The following is an 18,138-nucleotide window of genomic DNA, read 5'->3' on the forward strand; positions in this document are numbered from 1 at the left end:
TCCATCCATCATCCATCCATCCTACAAGTTAAAAAATACAGCGCACACAACTGATGAAATATAGAAATATGTGTCACTACAAAACTGAATTTTAATAATTTATATTTGAACCACTCGACTTGAATAATTGCCCTAAAAAACTGATTTTGAATGACATCATTTTAATTTGTGGTATTTAATTTAAATTTCATTGAAAAATAAAGATCATAATTTGAAATACAGTTTATGAGTTTGAAACTGAATTTCAATAAACTTAAAACCGAGTGTTAAATTATTTAAAAAAGCAAGCATTCAAAATTAAACGTTACAAATTCAGATTCAGTTTCTAGTTGATTTTTCTGTCCACAACTCACGTGCAGGTTAATATGATTTGAGGCTTTCTTGAATTTTTGAATTAAGATAAACGAGGAATCTTCACTTTTCTTTACAAATGACTAGAAAACTGGATATAATTGGATTTGAAGTTGCATTTTGAAGCAGCTGATATATTTCTAATTCTGCTAATTTTACTGAGCGAAACGCGTCTCACCGACAGACGAGATGTCCGTGAAGTGGTCATCTCCCTCCTCGGCGTTGATGAGGTCGTTCTTACTCTTCTTGGTCCTCTTCAGCACCGCCGACACGACGAGGGCTGAAAACAATCAGTCGTAAACGTAAGTGTTTGTCGTGTTACAAACTTTCGTTCCTGCTTTTTACATGCTGTCAATCATCCGGTATCAACATATTCATTGTTTCTGGTTCTCTACACAAAACATAACGTAAAAACAGCTGTGATTCAGACGTATTATGAAGCAGTGAATTCAGCCGGTTTATGTGCTCCAGATACATAAACTATCTGAATAAAAACATCTTTCCTGCGGCCGAATCTCCAGTTTCCTCTTTCCTCTCACAGTCGGCAATTTTTAAAACTTCACCGCCAGTTTAGTTTGAGCCGTTTTAAAATAAAAAAACAGACTCGGGGAGAACGACGGAGAGATGAAGAGGAGGAGGAGGAAGAGAGGGAGAGAGGAGCCGCTCGAACTCCCACGCTGCCTCTGAACTCCCGTGAACCTCCCGCTCTCCACCTCACTCTAATCTCATTACCCCTCCGCCCTTAATCACTGTGACTGTAACCCTGGGTGAGGCTGCAGAGCAGAGCCGGCGGGGCCTCGATAAGGACACACACACACACACACACACACACACACACACACACACACACACACACACACACACACACACACACACACACACACACACACACACACACACACACACACACACACACACCTTCTTCAGGGGGGAGATAATCAGTATCAGCCACATACTGAGCTCTACATATATTGACATGGTATTTGTTAGATGATAGCCTCCCTCCTCTGTTATTGATCAGTAAGTTCAGAAACTGCTTCTGTTGCGCGCGAACGACGTGTTTGAAATTTCGTCGCTTGATAATCGTCATCACTGAGTTCCTCACGTTAACGTGATTTCACTGCGGAACTGAAACTGGAGCAGAGAAACATCAGATTTTAGAAACAGGAAATCTTGAACACGCCTGCTTACAGTCGAGTGTTCCTGAGCCCATGCGGTGATTTCCACTTCAGAAAGTCTAACTGCGATGAGCCGGGCGAGGTGTTCTGAGTGACGTTCAACGTTTCAAGAGGGGGCGGAGCTTCACCGTCCGAGACCGAAGAAGAAGAAGGAGCGTCAGGTGAGGAGACACCAGGTGGGTTTTTTCTTTGACGTTGGCGGGAGTTGTGCAACCGTGAATTCGTCCCCCAGAGTCAGACTGTCAACACCGAGTTCCAGTAGGAACCTTCAGCGGAAAAACATTCGCTGTAAAACCACCTGAACTGTGGCGCCGTGGCAACAGGGTTCTCCAACACGACAACATGCCTGCTCAAAGCGCGTTGAAAACAACATAATCGTAGCTCTCTCCCCCTCCTCCCCCTCCCTCCACACACACACACTTCCTCATTAGGGTTATAGCTTCCTGCTGCGCATCGTTCGCTCGCAACAGGAGCAGTTTTGAACTTATTGACCCACGTGGTGATAAATGTGGTGTTTTGTGTTTCACATAGTGCTGACGATGCAGGACGACACCTGCAAAACCGTCCAATCAGTGAGCTTCCTGCCCCGTCCGCATGACCTCAGCCTGTTGCTGGTCACAAAGCTGCTCTGAGTGCAGGAAGACAGCTGGTGGCTGCGACGTAGCGCAGAACACAGGTAGTGATGCAGCAGTAAAAAGAGGAAGATGAAGAGCAGCAGCTGCTGTAAACAAGAGGCTCCACACGGGAAGGAGGAGCGAACGGACCTCCACCGACCTGCTGATATCAGCTAAAACAGAACAATCTGAGTCCTCCGTGTTTTATCTCTGTATTTTGAGCATCTCTGACTCAGCTTGTTTTTTTCAATCTTTTCCGACCGGCGGCTGCAGACGGCCGTCCTCCTCACCGGAGTTGGTGTGCTTCCTCTTGTACCAGGCGCCGTCCAGAGACTTCTCCTCCGCGTTCTTGTCTTCCTCGGCCAGCATCACCTCCTCTGCAACACAGATGATAAAAACACAGAAGGTCGGACACCAGTAAAAGTTTTCATTTAAAAAACCCCAAGTGTGTAGGTGTGTGTGTGTGTGTGTGTGTGTGTGTGTGTGTGTGTGTGTGTGTGTGTGTGTGTGTGTGTGTGTGTGTGTGTGTGTGTGTGTGTGTGTGTGTGTGTGTGTGTGTGTGTGTGTGTGTGTGTGTGTGTGTGTGTGACCTGCTTTGCAGATCCACTCCAGGTAGCCCGTCAGCTCTCTTTCTATCTGCTGCTGTCTGCGGAGCTTCAGGAACTCCTGCCTCTTCTCCACACGCTCTCTCTCCTTCGCAAACTCCCTGTAGGAACCAAGCACACACACACACACACACACACACACACACACACACACACACACACACACACACACACACACACACACACACACACACACACACACACACACACACACACACACACACACACAGATGATGTTTATTAGCTCTGACAGGCCAACACACACCCGGGAGCCCTCCAGTGCCGACAGGTATCCAGCCGGCCGGCCTCAGAGCAGGTGAGACAGTCAGACTCGTCCCACTGTGGGAGATCTGAACTGTGAAACAAGCCCCGCCCCCTCTCTCTCTCTCTGAGCCCCGCCCTCCCATCTCTCTCTGAGCCCCGCCCCCATCTCTGAGCCCCGCCCTCCCATCTCTCTCTCTGAACGCCGGCCTTCGATACGACCCGACGTGGACTCGAGGTTACGATGTCACTCAAAGCGCACATCGTCGAGAAACGTTAAAACAAACTAAACAGAAAACTCTCATTCTTCAACACCGCTGACGATTAGCAGACTTCCGTGACATCATTAGTCACCATGGCAACAACATGGAAACATCACACTTGTAGCCCTTCCTGTCTTTTAAAGACCCTGAGAAGGTCCCTCGTGCTGTTATCGTGGGTCAGATATTCTGTGTTCCAGTTGGTTCAGAAAGCTGCATCGAGGCTCCTGATTGGTTCACGTCACCTGTCCTACCTGCTCACTGTGGGATGCATTTGAAAATGTTGGAAACTGGACATTATAATGGAAAACGTATCAGTTTAATTTGGAGTCCCGTTTGTTGTTTATTCTATTTCACTGAATTTATTTGATTGATTTTCAATTGTTGTCAAAGTTGTTTTATTCTTGTCATTTTGAGTCCTGCATTTTCTTTAATCTACTTTTTTTTATTTGTTAAAAGATTTATTGTTCTGTTTGTTTGTTTGATGGTCTATTTTTTGTGTGTGCTATTACTTTCACTGTACGAAAGGTGCTTTATAAAATATAAATCAAGTCTTTTCGTTTCAAATTTTTTTATTCTCTTTTTTTTTGGTCTTTCTCAGGTTGTTCATAAGACAAAAATGTTTGCGTTTCTTTTGCATTTAACTTTATCTGTAAAATGTAAAAGCAATAAATCACTTTAAATAAATGTGCTGTCTACATGATTGGTTTGCATGTGTTTTATTAAGTTCCAGACTTTTGTCATCGTTACCAACAGAAATGGACAAAAGTGTGAGAATGTAATAAACCAGACGGACATCTGATATCGGTGTCGGTATCGGTGTCGGTATCGGTGTCGGTATCGGTGTACGCTGCTGCTGCTCCAATGTTGTTAATATTCTCCCCTTTTATAACTCTCATCCCTCTTAGTGACAAAAACAACAAAGGCCACCTGACAGAGTACAAAGAGAGAAATGAAGCACGTCAGTCGCGCAGGAAAATGATTAATTGAATGAAACTCATTTATCATGATCCTCATTACGGCTACTAAGACGTTTCTTTGTGATATTTCTGCAGCATTTTTTTTTCTCTCATTTGTTGCAGCCGCTAACAAACAGTACGCTGCGTCGCCGTCCCGGAGTAACGGGCCGGGGTTATGTCACGGCAATTTAAAAAGGAGCTGAGTGGGAAATGAGATATGCAGGAGACGAGGCTGAGGAGAGGAGACGGAGAGGACGAAGAGGCAGAGGAAGACGGAGAGGAGAGGGAGAGGACAAAGAGGCGGAGGAAGACGGAGAGGACGAAGAGGCAGAGGAAGACGGAGAGGACGAAGAGGCGGAGGAAGACGGAGAGGCAGAGGAAGACGGAGAGGACGAAGAGGCGGAGGAAGACGGAGAGGCAGAGGAAGACGGAGAGCGCTATAAAGGAAGACGGAGAGACGGACTACTGAAATAACAGAGCGAGGGATCTCCAGTCCGCCCTCACCGCTCTGTGATTGGTGTGTCTCCCACACAGCGGAGGGGGCTGGGTGGGGGGGGGGGGGTGGGGGTGGGGGTGGGGGGGCTCCATCCTGCATTGCAGTGGCTGTCTGCCTTCCTTCCTGAGGGTGTGTGTGTGTGTTTGTGTGTCTAAATAGAATTTTGTGGCCACACTTCTCTCTCTCCGTGATGTGTGTGTGTGTGTGTGTGTGTGTGTGTGTGTGTGTGTGTGTGTGTGTGTGTGTGTGTGTGTGTGTGTGTGTGTGTGTGTGTGTGTGTGTGTGTGTGTGTGTGTGTGTGTGTTGGCTGCCAGAGTTTACAGTGTGTGTGATGCATATGTCTCTATGAGCACAAACAGAAACAGTGCGACTGAACGAGGCGACTACGAGCTGCACTTATTATTTCTCCGGCAGGAAACCAATTAAAACGTGCAGATGTGGAGAAGCTCGCTCCGATTCTCCTCAAGACGCTGCTGCTCTTCTGCTGAGCTCCGCTCGGCTCTTTCTTCTCCCACGACGTAGGGTGTACAGGTGTTACGTAAAAATGTCGTAGACAAGTCTGAGAGAAAATGTTTTTTCGTGTAAAACTGGAAATAAACATGAAGCTTGGGGTTCTTAAAAATAAAATAAAAAGGAAATATTCCAGATTCTGATCCGTTTCTGCGTCATCAATCAAACGGCAGCAGATCGGTGGCATCGATCGTCCTTTTGCACAAAAGGTCAGACTCCCCTGATTTGTATTGTTTCATCGAAGCTGTGTTCAGACCAAGCGGCGACCAACCGTGACGCCACCTGTGGACGAGCTAGTGGCGGATCTGACTGGATCTAATTGGGAACCGGAGGACACTAAGCTCCGCCCACCTACGGTGGAAACCTGACAGCACCACAAGCATGTAAATCAAACAGACACGCCCCCCAAAGATGACACCATAATTACTTGTGGAAAAGATTTCCTGACTTTGTATTTCATAATATCATTATTAATTCTGGAGTGGAAATCACTGCATGGGCTCAGGAACACTTGTGAAAACCATCGTCTGTGAACACAGTTCATTGCTGCGTCCACAAATGATGTTAAAACTCTCCAAAGAAGAAACCAGATAGAAACATGATCCAGAAACACCGCCGCCTTCTCTGGACCGAGTTCATTGAAGATGGACTGAGGTGAAGTGGACAACTGTCCTGAGGTCTGATGGATCACAATCTGAGATTCTGTTTGGAAATCATGGACACTGCATCCTCCAGGTTAAAGAGGAGAGGGACCATCCAGCTTGTTATCAGCTCAGTTCTAAAGCATGGCATGGGTAGCATGGGGAGCTCCTCAGCTCTCAAACATTTACAGAGTGTTGTTAAAAGAAGAGGAGATGCAGCTCCGTGGTGAACATGATCCTGTCACAACTCTTTTGAGACGTATCGCTGCCACCAAATTCAAAATAAGCATCTATTTTTCATAAAACAATACAAATTTCTCAGTTTCAACATTTGATATGTTGTCTTTGGTCTATTTTTAGTTAAACATGGGTTTTACGTGATTTGAAAATCATTGCAATTTGTTTTTTATTGACATTTTACACAGCGTCGCAACGTTTTGAGGAAACGGGATTGTAAATGTAAAGTCGAAGTTAAATGAACTGGTTACGTGTGAGAGGACTTTCCAGAACAGTTCAACTTTGGTCACAGCCACATCTCATCCCAGCCGGCCCACGCTGATGGGATAAAAGCTGAGCGAGTGCCCCGCCTCCCCCCACCCCCACCCCACCCCTCCGGGGGGGTCCGCAGCCTCTCAACCCCGCATGTATCCGCTCCCCTGCCTCCTCTGAAGCCCCGATCGTGCCCTTTTAGACAATGACACGGCGCCCCCGCGGCCCTGCCAGACAGCATCAGTGACCTTCCACCTCCCCGGTAACCGTAAAGCCGTCTGACAACTTCTGTGGCGGCAGCAGGAAACAGGGACGACGCGGTAACGACGGAGGCTAAAGGCTACGTGCCCTCCTTCTGTCTGCTTACACAGCGTGGACGTACAGTACGTGGCCGCATGTGTGGGCAAAATCAAACGATGCAAACAACAGACCGTGACAGGAAATTAAAGACAAAACACACAGATATAAAAAGGTTAAAAATAAAACAATCGCTTGATGTCAAAGGTATCACGTGTAAATTTGATTTTACCACAAAAAATGCTCATATTTTCTATGCTGTCGGTCAAACAACGGAAAATGTTGTCATGAGTTTGGGCAGAAGCGACAAAAATAAATAATTAATCATCCATAAAACTGAAAAACATTCAAATTTTAATGTTTGACCACAATCACCCATTTAAACTCAAACTAATTCTGACAGTTTCACTTCCTTAAATTATTGTTTTCAGTATTTAGTCAGAAATGACAGTTTGGTCATTTTATCCAAATGTTATCAAAAATATTATTGATATTATTATATTTATTTAAAAAGGAAAAGGAATTTGAGGATCCTGTGATTGAATAATGTGGACTGAGCTGCCGTCTCAGTCTTATTCTGAGTCACTTTTTGATCTTGTTGGAAGCAGAGAGCAGTTTTAGCTTCGATGCCAGAATTAATAAAGTTAATAGAGAAAAAAAACGATGATGAAAATGAGGGTCATAAAAATGTCTGCGAGGTGAAACAAACACACTAACGGCTCTGCTGGGCCGACTTTGCAATTTGTTCGCTGTAGTCATCAAACTTCTGTCCCGACGGCGGCCGACTAATTGACGTCAAAAATTACGTAAACAAGAAAAAAAGTTGAGACTCATTATTTTGTTCTGCGAGTAACTGCGGCAATTTAAAAAAGAACAAAAAAAAAATATGTTTTACAAATTAGCTTAAGCCTTTGAGGGACAGTCGGGCTCCCACCTTTATTTCAAAAAGAAGCCGGGGAGGAAATAAGATTTGACACCGGCGGGGAGAAACGCTACCTTATCGGCGAGAACAAAGAAGTTAACGACCTGAACGTTAAACAACAGCAGAGAACATGAACGCAACTTCGTGTCCGTCCGTCCGTCTGAATGAGCTCAGACAGAAGCAGAAAATACAGAAATAATCATCTTGTGATGCCTCAAAGCTCCAAAACTCAAATGAGGCGATGAATTTAAGCTTTTTAGAAAATGGCCTCAAGTCCAGATTGTGTGTTCGGGGTTCGGAGCAGCTGGTTAAAGTCTTTGAAGGAGGAACGATGGAGTCATCTGAGAGCCTGAGGAGTAAACACTCTTCACAACATGTCTTTCTTGGAAGAAATCCTCACACAACCCACAGCAGAAACACTTATTTCATATATCGACCAGGGCTCAACAATTAATCGTAATAAAAATCACAATCTCGAAATGACAACGATTCTGCCGCATTTTCATTCAGCTACATCGAAACGAGCGCGCCTACTTCCTCCCTCAACCAATCACAATGCAGCGTTGAATATGAGACTGAAGCTGATTGTTTTTATGTCCAGTGGTTCATTACCTTTAAAACATGACGGGTATCCTGCCGAGTTCTGCCCGCCCGCTGAGAATCACATGCACCTCGCAGCGCCGCTGAAAGAAAACTACGACTTCCCTGCTGTTTAAATACGACGTAAATCTTCTCCAGACGATTCATCAACGGTGAGAAATCATCTGAAGTTGTTTTTAACATTTTAAGTCATCAGTTTTATTAGACTCTGTAGAAGCATTTCATTGGTTCAATGGATCGATCAGAAACTTATAAGATTTCCATGATCATTTAATTAGCTAAATAACATAAATACAATATTTATCAGCTGGAATGTAAACAGCAGGGGGGCGGAGCTACAAAGAGTGTCTGTTACTGAGTGAGTGAGATCAAAGCTACGCCGCAACTTTACAAATTAAAAGCAAAAGTGGAAACACTGGATTTTATCAATTAAATATTATATTTGAACAATTTATTTGACACTTTAATTACAAAATTTAAAGAAATTCACACAAAAAAAACATGCAGATGCTGTTGAATTTAAGCTGTTGTGATGCAAAAATGTGTGCGTTGAGAATCAGTTTATTGTTCACGTGAAGGAAGCTGATTCAGCTGGTTTGGGTGAAGCTCAGCTATGTGAAGATGGAGGAGTTCTCAAGGAAAAAACAAAGGTTGGGAGCTGTTGAAACGATTACTGATCAATATTGTAGTGAAGTGCTTGTTTAATATTCTGTAGTTGAGATGTTGCTCGTGAGTAGCGGACGGGGAGATTGCCGTTGCCGAAGAAAGATGATAATAACCACAAAAGCAATATTGCAAAAAGAGGCAATAAAAGCACGGCCCTCTCCCACGATGCTCTTTTCTAATGGTGATGACACACTTGCAACTCAGCGTCTGCTGCTTGTGTTGCTTTATAAGCCGCAGAATTACACCGTGAAAAGGCTCCGAGCGCCGGCCGCACCGTGAAGTCTGCTCGTGGCAGGCTAGTATAATCAGCTGAATTTATGTTTTAATAAAACCTCATGAATATTATATTGGTTGCCGCCAACAGATGTGGAATTCAGCTAAATTAGTAAATGTGGGAAGAAGAGCAGAGTCGGGAGGAAAGGAACGTCTCGAAATGTGAGATTAATCTGAGTTACAGGAGTCGGTATTCTAATTTGTGTTTTGGATAAAGAAATATCGACTCAATGTGCTTTGAACGGCCACTTTTAGGATATTCTTATGAACGCAATAAAACACAAACACCAACACAGTCTGACCGTGACTGTTACAACATGAGCTGATTAGAGCTGCATCGCTCTCAGACCTTCTTCTTGTACGTTATAAAAACTGGTCAGATTAAACGGTAAAAGAGACAAGTCATTAAAAAATAATAATCGAATAGTTGATGTGTCTGTCTTATTTCCCTCGTTTTCACCGGCACCTGCTAGGAATGTGTTTTTCGCCAGAAGGTGGCGGTAGTGCACATAACAACTGTATACAACAAAAGAAGAAGAACATCTTACTACCACAGACTGAAGATAAAAGTGAACGTATTTTAAAAATGTAGGTCAAAGCGGAAGTGTCTTCAGCTGCAATACCAGCGAGTGCCACTAGAGGTCGGCTCCAAAAAGCCTCCGGCTCCATAGACTCCCATTCAACTTCTCTCATCAAATCCAAAGTGAATAAAATGTGTCCATCAGTTATCTCGGTGTTGTTAGCTAAAGTCTTCTCAAATTTCATCATTTAATTTTGTTCACAGATAAAAAAAAAAAAAATATCACAGATGCTGTGATGAAATCGGGAACATCTTCCCTCTCGGTTCGTACTCACCCCGACAGCACGCCGAGCACCAGGTTGAGCATGAAGAAGGAGCCGATGATGATGAGGGGGATGAAGTACAGCCAGTTCCACGTGTTCCCTGAGGCGTCGTTGGCCTGGAAACGCAAAGAGACAAAGAAAGAAGGAAGGGAACCGTTAATACTGACGTGTTGGTGAAGCTGGTTTCTGTCTACGATCTACGAAGGGATACCGGCCACACAGGTATCCCATAATGCAGTATGTTTTGTTGACTTTTGATTCCTTCTCTTTTCTGGTTTTCTTCTTCTGTGGTTTAATGGGTGACAACAGCCCGCCTCAACTTCCTGTAAATGGTCAGAAAGTCCGAACTATGCAGAACATGTTGTCCACACTGCGGTTCAGTCTGATCCGGACTCTCAAAAACTTTGGTTCAAACCAAACAGAGTCAGAAAGTCCAGAACAAAAAGGGGAGGTGTGAAACCATCCTTCCTGTTTTAAATATCTCAAACCCTGATAAACAGCGTTACTGGCTTCATCTCTTGAGAGGTCATAATGACGTCATCGATTGTTGGCTACAGGAAGTAGCTCCCATTAGCGCGGGATGTCGGTTCACCGAGTTCGTCCACACCTTTAACTGACGTTAACGGGTTCCTCTCCTAACTTCAGCGCCTCTCCGAGGTCGCGTGAGGCCATAAGAACGTTCGTGTTTTCTCTGCGGTCTTTCTGCCGTATTAATGTTTGTGTAGCGGGCCCGCTCACGCTCGCATTGTAACTCCGGGAGGTTCAATTAATCGGCGGATTGTCTGAAAGCCGTCGTGACGGCGTCCTCTCGTGTTCAACTTCAATATTCATTGTTTTCTCACATAAAGGAAGCGTCTCATTACCGTTGTTTTTAGTTTTTTTTGTATGAAGCAGCTCTATAATTGCTCCTTCTACACAATAGAGGTATTATTGCAGCTTAATTAGAGGGTGAAAATGCTTGCGTGAAGTTTGGCATGCGAAGCTGTGAATGCACATGAATTAGCAGGAAGAGCACGAGAAGGGAAAAGATGCAAAAACGAGGCCGCATATTTTTCTGTCATGCGGTTTGATTTAGCTGCTGCTCTGTGAACTCTGCTTACAATAAATATGGTCGACCATTAATCCAACTTTATATTTAACCGTCGCGTTTCCAGAAAATCAGCCTCGTGTAGCGCGGATGTGTTTTTGTAGTGAAGCTCGAGGTCCCGAGAAAAAAGCCGTCGACATCGGAGGGTTTACGAGGGGGATGGTGTCGCCGTCTGGTGTCGTGATGTAAGATTCATGTCGTTTGGAGGAGAACTTCCACTTTTTCTTTCTCATCGTGAATCTTTACTGTCGTCTCTGATCTCAGAGTATTTCTCACACACACACACACACACACACACACACACACACACACACACACACACACACACACACACACACACACACACACACACACACACACACACACACACGAGCAGCTTGACAGCGGCTGTCAGAAACCAGAGTTAATAGCCGAGAGGTTTTGGAGGTCTCCTAATGAGAAATTGACGGCCCGAGTCTTTTTTTTTTTTTTTGCCCTCCGTCCCCCGTCGGAGAGTCGCGACGTCTCCGTGATGGATGGCCGCTCTGATGAAGAGGACGCGGCGCCGTCCCACCGCGGCAGGAAATGAGACAGCCGTCACTCCTCCCCTGACAATTCAATCGGGGAGTCCGGCGATCATATTCGGGGGCCAGAACGGTCGCAGACAGCTGGTGATGGATGGAGGAGCGATCGTAACCCCCCGCGACCCTTTAACGCACCGCACGGACTAATTCTGGATCAACACCGCGGCCTAATGGGGATTATTCATCACGCCAATGACGACGGCGGCTCTTAAATCTTGAGTGTTAATGGGCATTAAAGAACCAGCAGAATCTCAATAAGCAGGAAGTCAAACAAGAAGAAAAAAAAACAGTTGTTCAATCTCGATCTCCTCAATCTGTGAATGTTGTGCTCATATAATATTTAGTTTTATAATTATAAGCGTTAAGTGTTTGTTAACTTGAGTTGAGACAGTTTTAGTGAAATTAGCTGTAGTTCAGCTGTTTGTCAACTTGAGTTCAGCTGGTTTTTTTGTGAAATATTCTGGGTTTTCTTTGACGTTGGTGGGAGTTTTGTAACCGTGAATTCGTTCCCCAGAGTCAGACTGTCAACACCGAGTTCCACTGGGAACCTTCTGAGGCGTCTGAAGGGTTGTTTAGCATTCTTAGCTGTTTGATAACTTGAGTTAAGCTTTTTTTTTTAAGCAATATTTTTTTTGAAAACCTAAATTTTTATGATAAAAAATATCAAGCTTGAATTATTTAAAACCACCTGTTTTTGTCAACTGCTAGAAAGGATGATAATATGAGTGAATTTGTGCTCCTGGAACAAACAATGATGTGACATTGACGCATGGAAGCAGCGTCCTCCGTCTCCTCGGACATTTCTTCCCCTCAGCAACCAAACTACTATTGATTTCTTTAGTCTCTCTGCTGCCTCTGTTTCTCTCTATCAAACTAAACACACATTTTTTTTCCCCTCCACTACAGCTGTTTAATAATTCAACTTATTGCATAATTGCCCCCCCCTCCCCCTTTCCCCTCCATGATATAATAATTCCATGCAAATGGCGGGCGAGCCGAGATTTGTTTCAGGCTTATTGCATCTGAGCGGTTCACTGCTGAGGTCCTCTAATGGGAGCCGAGTGTGAGTCATCCTCCGCAGGCTCTCCTCTAATCACCCCCCCCCTCCAATCCTCCGTCCCCCGAGGAGGTGCCGGGAGGAGCTTCTTTGTCTAGAATATTTTCTGCAAAATAACATTACAGTTAGCTGCGTAGAAATAAGTAGAAACCAACAGTTCTTCGTCACGTTCAGTGAACATGTGTGTTGTGAGGAAAAATTAGTTTTTTCTGGCAATATTTACACCACTGGAGTGTTTTTTTGTGATTGTTGCGATCAAAAATGTTTTGATTTGAATTTGAAGAAACGGCCAAAATGGAGGCTTCGAAGTGTCAGTTTGTGAACCAGCAGGTAACGTCACGACAGGACGCCATTTGGGGAATTCTTTGATTAGAGAAGTGGGCGGGGATTCAAGTACACCCTACTCACGATCTAAAACCACACCCACCCGGTAGCTCCGCCCACTCACAGACGGCTGGGTGCATTTAGACTCACGTTGTACAGGATGTCCACCCATCCCTCCATGGTGATGCACTGGAAGACGGTGAGGACGGCGAACAGGATGTTGTCGAAGTTGGTGATGCCGAAGTTGGGTCCGATCCAGAACTCGGTGCAGGCGGTGCCGTTGCCGCAGGTCCTCGCCGGGGCCTCCAGGCCGCACGGGAACTCTGCCACCTGCTCACCTGCAACACCGCAAAAAAAACACGTCAAACACATACCGTCACATGGACAACAAAACACACCGAGGTATTTTTAGATCATCACCCATCTATTATGTAAAAAGACGCAAGGAAAAAAAAAAATAAAAAAATAACGCCATCGCGATGCATAAAATATAGGTTGAAGTACCGTGATACGCACGACGGAGACGGATAAACAGCACATCTGACAGAGTGCATCAGTCACTATGACGATGAGTCGCCTTCCACTGATGCTGCCTCCTTCATTAAACATGACATCCTGGATTATCGTGTAGTTATGAAGCATTCAGAACGTCTGCGTGAACAGCATCCTCGAGTTCTTTTGCCCTGTCAGTGTTGAGTGTCGTTTGACCTCTTTGCAGGTCTTCATGCTGCACCAGAAGATGAAAGATTCACCTTCTTTAAACCACCAAGTTTATCGTCCAAATTCCGTTTCTTAATTGTTTAATTTTACTGAAGTTATTTCTGTTGTTAGTCAGCGTTTTCCCAACAATTATAAAGCTTAGACCATAAACTGTGAGGCCCGATGCAAGAAGCGCCTTAAAGCTGCAATACCAGCGAGTGCCACTAGAGGTCGGCTCCAAAAAGCCTCCGGCTCCATAGACTCCCATTCAACTTCTCTCATCAAATCCAAAGTGAATAAAATGTGTCCATCAGTTATCTCGGTGTTGTTAGCTAAAGTCACTCCTTCTTATTAGTTTTCTGGAGGTCCATCTGAAAATAATCCCTCATTCATTAGAAAAGAAGATTCAAGAAGACCTGTTTTTGGGGGCGTGTCTGTTTGATTGACAGGCCTGTGGTGCAGTCAGGTTACAGCTATCGGTGGGCGGGACGTAGTGTCGTCAGGTTTCCAATCAGATCGGTCAGATCCACCGCTGGCTCCTCCCCCAGCTCGTCCAAATATGGTCACTTCCTGCTCCAAACTGCTCTGAACTAGCAAGATGGTGACGGACAGAATCTGAACTGGAGGATTCATAACGTTCACAAACCAACGACGATGTCACCACTGGTTGACACTCCCATCAGCACCCGAGTCGTTTTGGGAAGATTACTTTTCCCTTTCTCAATTTTCATTAAATTTTCACAGATATTTTACTACTAAAGGTCAAAAATAAATTGAAATTGCATATTTCTTTAATTGAGATTTTCCTGGGGGAGGAGGACCTCCACCAACTATGTGCACTTAAATCACCCAAAAAGCTGAAGGTAAAACACTGCAAGTTACTTATTTCATCCATTTCCTGTCAGTCAAAAAGATCCATTCTCCTAAAATATCCCCATTTTGTCTTTTTAAGGATGAAAACTTTAAAACTTGTGTCTTTGAAAAATGTTTGGAAAACCTAAATTTCTCATGATCACTTCCAGATTTTCCTGGAAGTCTGACAGATTTTTGGTCTCAGTTTTGCTTTCAGTTTATGTTCATTAACATTCAATTTATTCATTTATGTTTGATTTTGTTGTTTTATTTATTCCTAAAGACTTCAAGGAAGATTTTCCACCAGTCGTCTTGTATCTATCTGTAAAAAAAAAAAAAAGGCTGTGGTGTTTCTCGTCTTTTTTTTTCCCACCACAGATCAACATCTACCGGAGAAACTCGCAGCTGATTGGACGACATCCCAGAAGTGGGGCAGCCTCTTATTTATTAGTCACAACATCTGTCGGCGACGGGACCCGAGGTTTCTTTTTAAAATCAGGCAGCCGAGTGCTTCACAGAAAACGTAATAAGTCGCCCGTCGACGAGATTGATTTGACAGCTGGAGGACGAAGATCAGCTTTTATATCGCGACGCGGTTCGTTTTAAAACACGCCGGCTGTTTCCTCAGAGAATAAAGAGATTTTTTAAAAAGCGTGTTTCTTCTCACCGGTGTCCGTCCTGAAGCAGGTGCGGTGGAACTTTCCCATGTAGAAGTCGAGGCCGATGATGGCGAACATGAGGATGGCGAAGAAGAGCAGCAGGCCGATCTGCAGCAGAGGAACCATGGCTTTCATGATGGACTTCAGCACCACCTGAAGACCTGCAGGGACACAAGAGAGACAGACGAGCTTTTAAAAAGGCCGACGAGAGACTCATGTTGTAATCATGTTGTTTGCACATAAATAACATCATAACATTTGTAATCTCTGTAAAGCTTTCGAAGCAAATTTACTTCGGGAGAAAGAGGAGAGGATTGAGATTAAAATAAGGAGGATGTGGTTAGTTTAGCTTAGCATAAAGACTGGAAGCGGAGGGAAACAGCTAGCCTGGCTGTGTCAGCACGATGCAGACTCTAAAGAGAGGACTGTCTTATGTTTGCAAAGAAACTTAACATAAAAATAACAAATTGTTGGCTCAAACAAAGGCTATGCTATGCTACTATGCTAAGCTACGCTAACCCTGTCCTGTTGTTATTCTCGGTAACGGTAGTTATGACAGAGGAAAGTGTTAAAACGGACTTACTTGGGATGCCGGAGACCAGTTTGAGCGGCCGCAGGACTCTCACCGCCCTCAGTGTTCGCAGGTCGAAGTCGGCGCCGACGGTGGCCAAAATCCTGCAGACGCATAACAGCATGGAGTCAACGTTACGGTGTCAAGTAGCACGTAGTCAGAAAAACACGTCTACCGGCTCGGAAAAATGAGGCCCGATGCAAGAAGCGCCTTAAAGCTGCAATACCAGCGAGTGCCACTAGAGGTCGGCTCCAAAAAGCCTCCGGCTCCATAGACTCCCATTCAACTTCTCTCATCAAATCCAAAGTGAATAAAATGTGTCCATCAGTTATCTCGGTGTTGTTAGCTAAAGTCACTCCTTCTTCTTAGTTTTCTGGAGGTCCATCTGAAAATAATCCCTCATTCATCAGAAAAGAAGATTCAAGAAGACCTGTTTTTGGGGGCGTGTCTGTTTGATTGACAGGCCTGTGGAGCAGTCAGGTTACAGCAAAACAACAATTCACTAACAGATGATTGTAACTTCACATCACGACCTACGTGACGACCAGGCGGTTATCACACGTGACCTCAACGACCCCCCGAGAGGTTCGAAACCCAAGAAGCCTTTTGGACGAGACACTAAACGTCCTCAAGAACTTTAAAGAAAGTTCTGTCGTGTTTGTAAAACCACTTCGACTGACCGTGACCCCGATGCTACATTAGCTACTAGTCGTCCTCGTTACCATGGAAACACGTGGGACTACATCAAATTGTGTTTTCTGATTTATCCCTCAGATTCAGAGCATTGACAGTTTAGTTTTTAAAGGTCTTACATTCTGCTGACTCGTGTCAAAGCAAATCTGCTGCTGAATGTCAAATGTGTAAAAAAAAATGAATGAAAAAGTAGAAAAAAAGAAAACACAGGGGATGTAAACAGAAAGATGAAGCAGGAGAAGAGGTAAACAAGTGGAGAAGATGTAGAGCAGGAGGTTAAAGAAATGCAGAGAGGAGGAGGAAGAGGAGGAGGCGTGATGAAGGGGAGGAGCTGAATGAAACAAAGGAGTTGAGATGTGCATTAATACGCCCGAGCTCCGTCCAATCAGATCGCTCCATTCGGCCTCTAGCTGCTGCTGCCAATCCGCGGGGAACACACACACTACACACACACACACACACACACACACACACACACACACACACACACACACACACACACACACACACACACACACACACACACACACACACACACACACACACACACACACACACTGATTAAATAACATGTTTGAGGTACTTTTAGGATCGCTGGATTCGTCGAGCCTTCAAAAGGCTCCGACTCCGTACGACACCCAGCAATTTATTATTATATAATTATAGAGGCAGGTGTGTGTGTGTGTGTGTGTGTGTGTGTGTGTGTGTGTGTGTGTGTGTGTGTGTGTGTGTGTGTGTGTGTGTGTGTGTGTGTGTGTGTGTGTGTGTGTGTGTGTGTGTGTGTGTGTGTCTCCCCAGAGCTCGTCTCCTTGTGTTGGTCAACAGAACGGAGAATTTGGATCCGACTGACAGCAGAAACTCATCAACAGAAGCTGTGCTGAAAGTATTACAGCATAAAGTCAGACTTTCAAAATAAAACTCACTTCCATAATAAAACTAAATGTTCATGTCCAATCGTTAGGCTCCGCAATTTCCACAATTTTACCACAAAAACTCACTTAAAACTCCACAGATGACGTCGTAATGTGAGAAAAGCTGCTGCATAATCAAACATTTCATTTCCCAGCAATCACAAAAAAATGTATTTTCTTCTTTGTGAAATTGAAAATTGATTCGATATTACAAACCAAAAGTTAAAAAAGAAATCACAACTTTTGCAATTTTTACCACAAAAAATTCCCTTGAAACTACAAACCGCAATTTTTGGGAAAATCCACCTCAAAATCAAAAATGTTTGATTGCAACAATCACAAAACAACTCAAAGCTTTCTTCCAAATTTAGCGTAAATTCAAACCCAAATTTCACAAAATTCTGCAAAAACAAAATGCAAATTAACGCGCATTTCCATCCACGACAGAAATGAGTTGAGATAAACAGCAGGTGGCGCTGATTCTCAGGTCGTCGCCTTGAAACGTCGCTGAGAAAAATTAAACATTAAAAAGAAACGTAGTGAGTGAAACACACGAGCTCCGTGATCAGCGAGTAAAAGCTGATTGTTTCCAGCCTGAAGAGAAGCGCTGACTCAGCAGACGGGGACGCCGAGTAAACTCTTCATCGTCATCATCGTCGTCGTCATGGAGGAGTCCCGCTCAGGAGAAAAGAGGAAGAAGAAAAAAAAAAAGGAGCCGAAAAAAAACCTGCGATCTAAAATATGATGAGATATTCTT

General features: G+C 44.3%; 1 protein-coding gene across 1 annotated transcript in view; it reads right to left on the bottom strand.

Annotated features, from left to right (window-relative positions):
• The window catches only part of cacna1ba (calcium channel, voltage-dependent, N type, alpha 1B subunit, a), a 77,952-nt gene that overhangs the window by 41,533 nt on the left and 18,281 nt on the right, over positions 1 to 18,138 (bottom strand). The window contains exons 4-10 of the mRNA XM_069720072.1: positions 15,790 to 15,881; positions 15,215 to 15,367; positions 13,147 to 13,334; positions 9,978 to 10,081; positions 2,734 to 2,849; positions 2,434 to 2,520; positions 530 to 631 (exon numbers count right to left, since the gene is read on the bottom strand). Coding sequence (XP_069576173.1) covers positions 530 to 631; positions 2,434 to 2,520; positions 2,734 to 2,849; positions 9,978 to 10,081; positions 13,147 to 13,334; positions 15,215 to 15,367; positions 15,790 to 15,881 — 842 coding nt within the window. The remainder of the gene's footprint in view (positions 1 to 529; positions 632 to 2,433; positions 2,521 to 2,733; positions 2,850 to 9,977; positions 10,082 to 13,146; positions 13,335 to 15,214; positions 15,368 to 15,789; positions 15,882 to 18,138) is intronic.

The sequence above is a fragment of the Brachyistius frenatus genome, unplaced genomic scaffold (assembly GCF_029030835.1).
Source record: "Brachyistius frenatus isolate BFR_SWC_R1_liver_20210118 unplaced genomic scaffold, ASM2903083v1 Contig_231, whole genome shotgun sequence".
NCBI classification, from domain to species: Eukaryota; Metazoa; Chordata; class Actinopteri; family Embiotocidae; genus Brachyistius; species Brachyistius frenatus.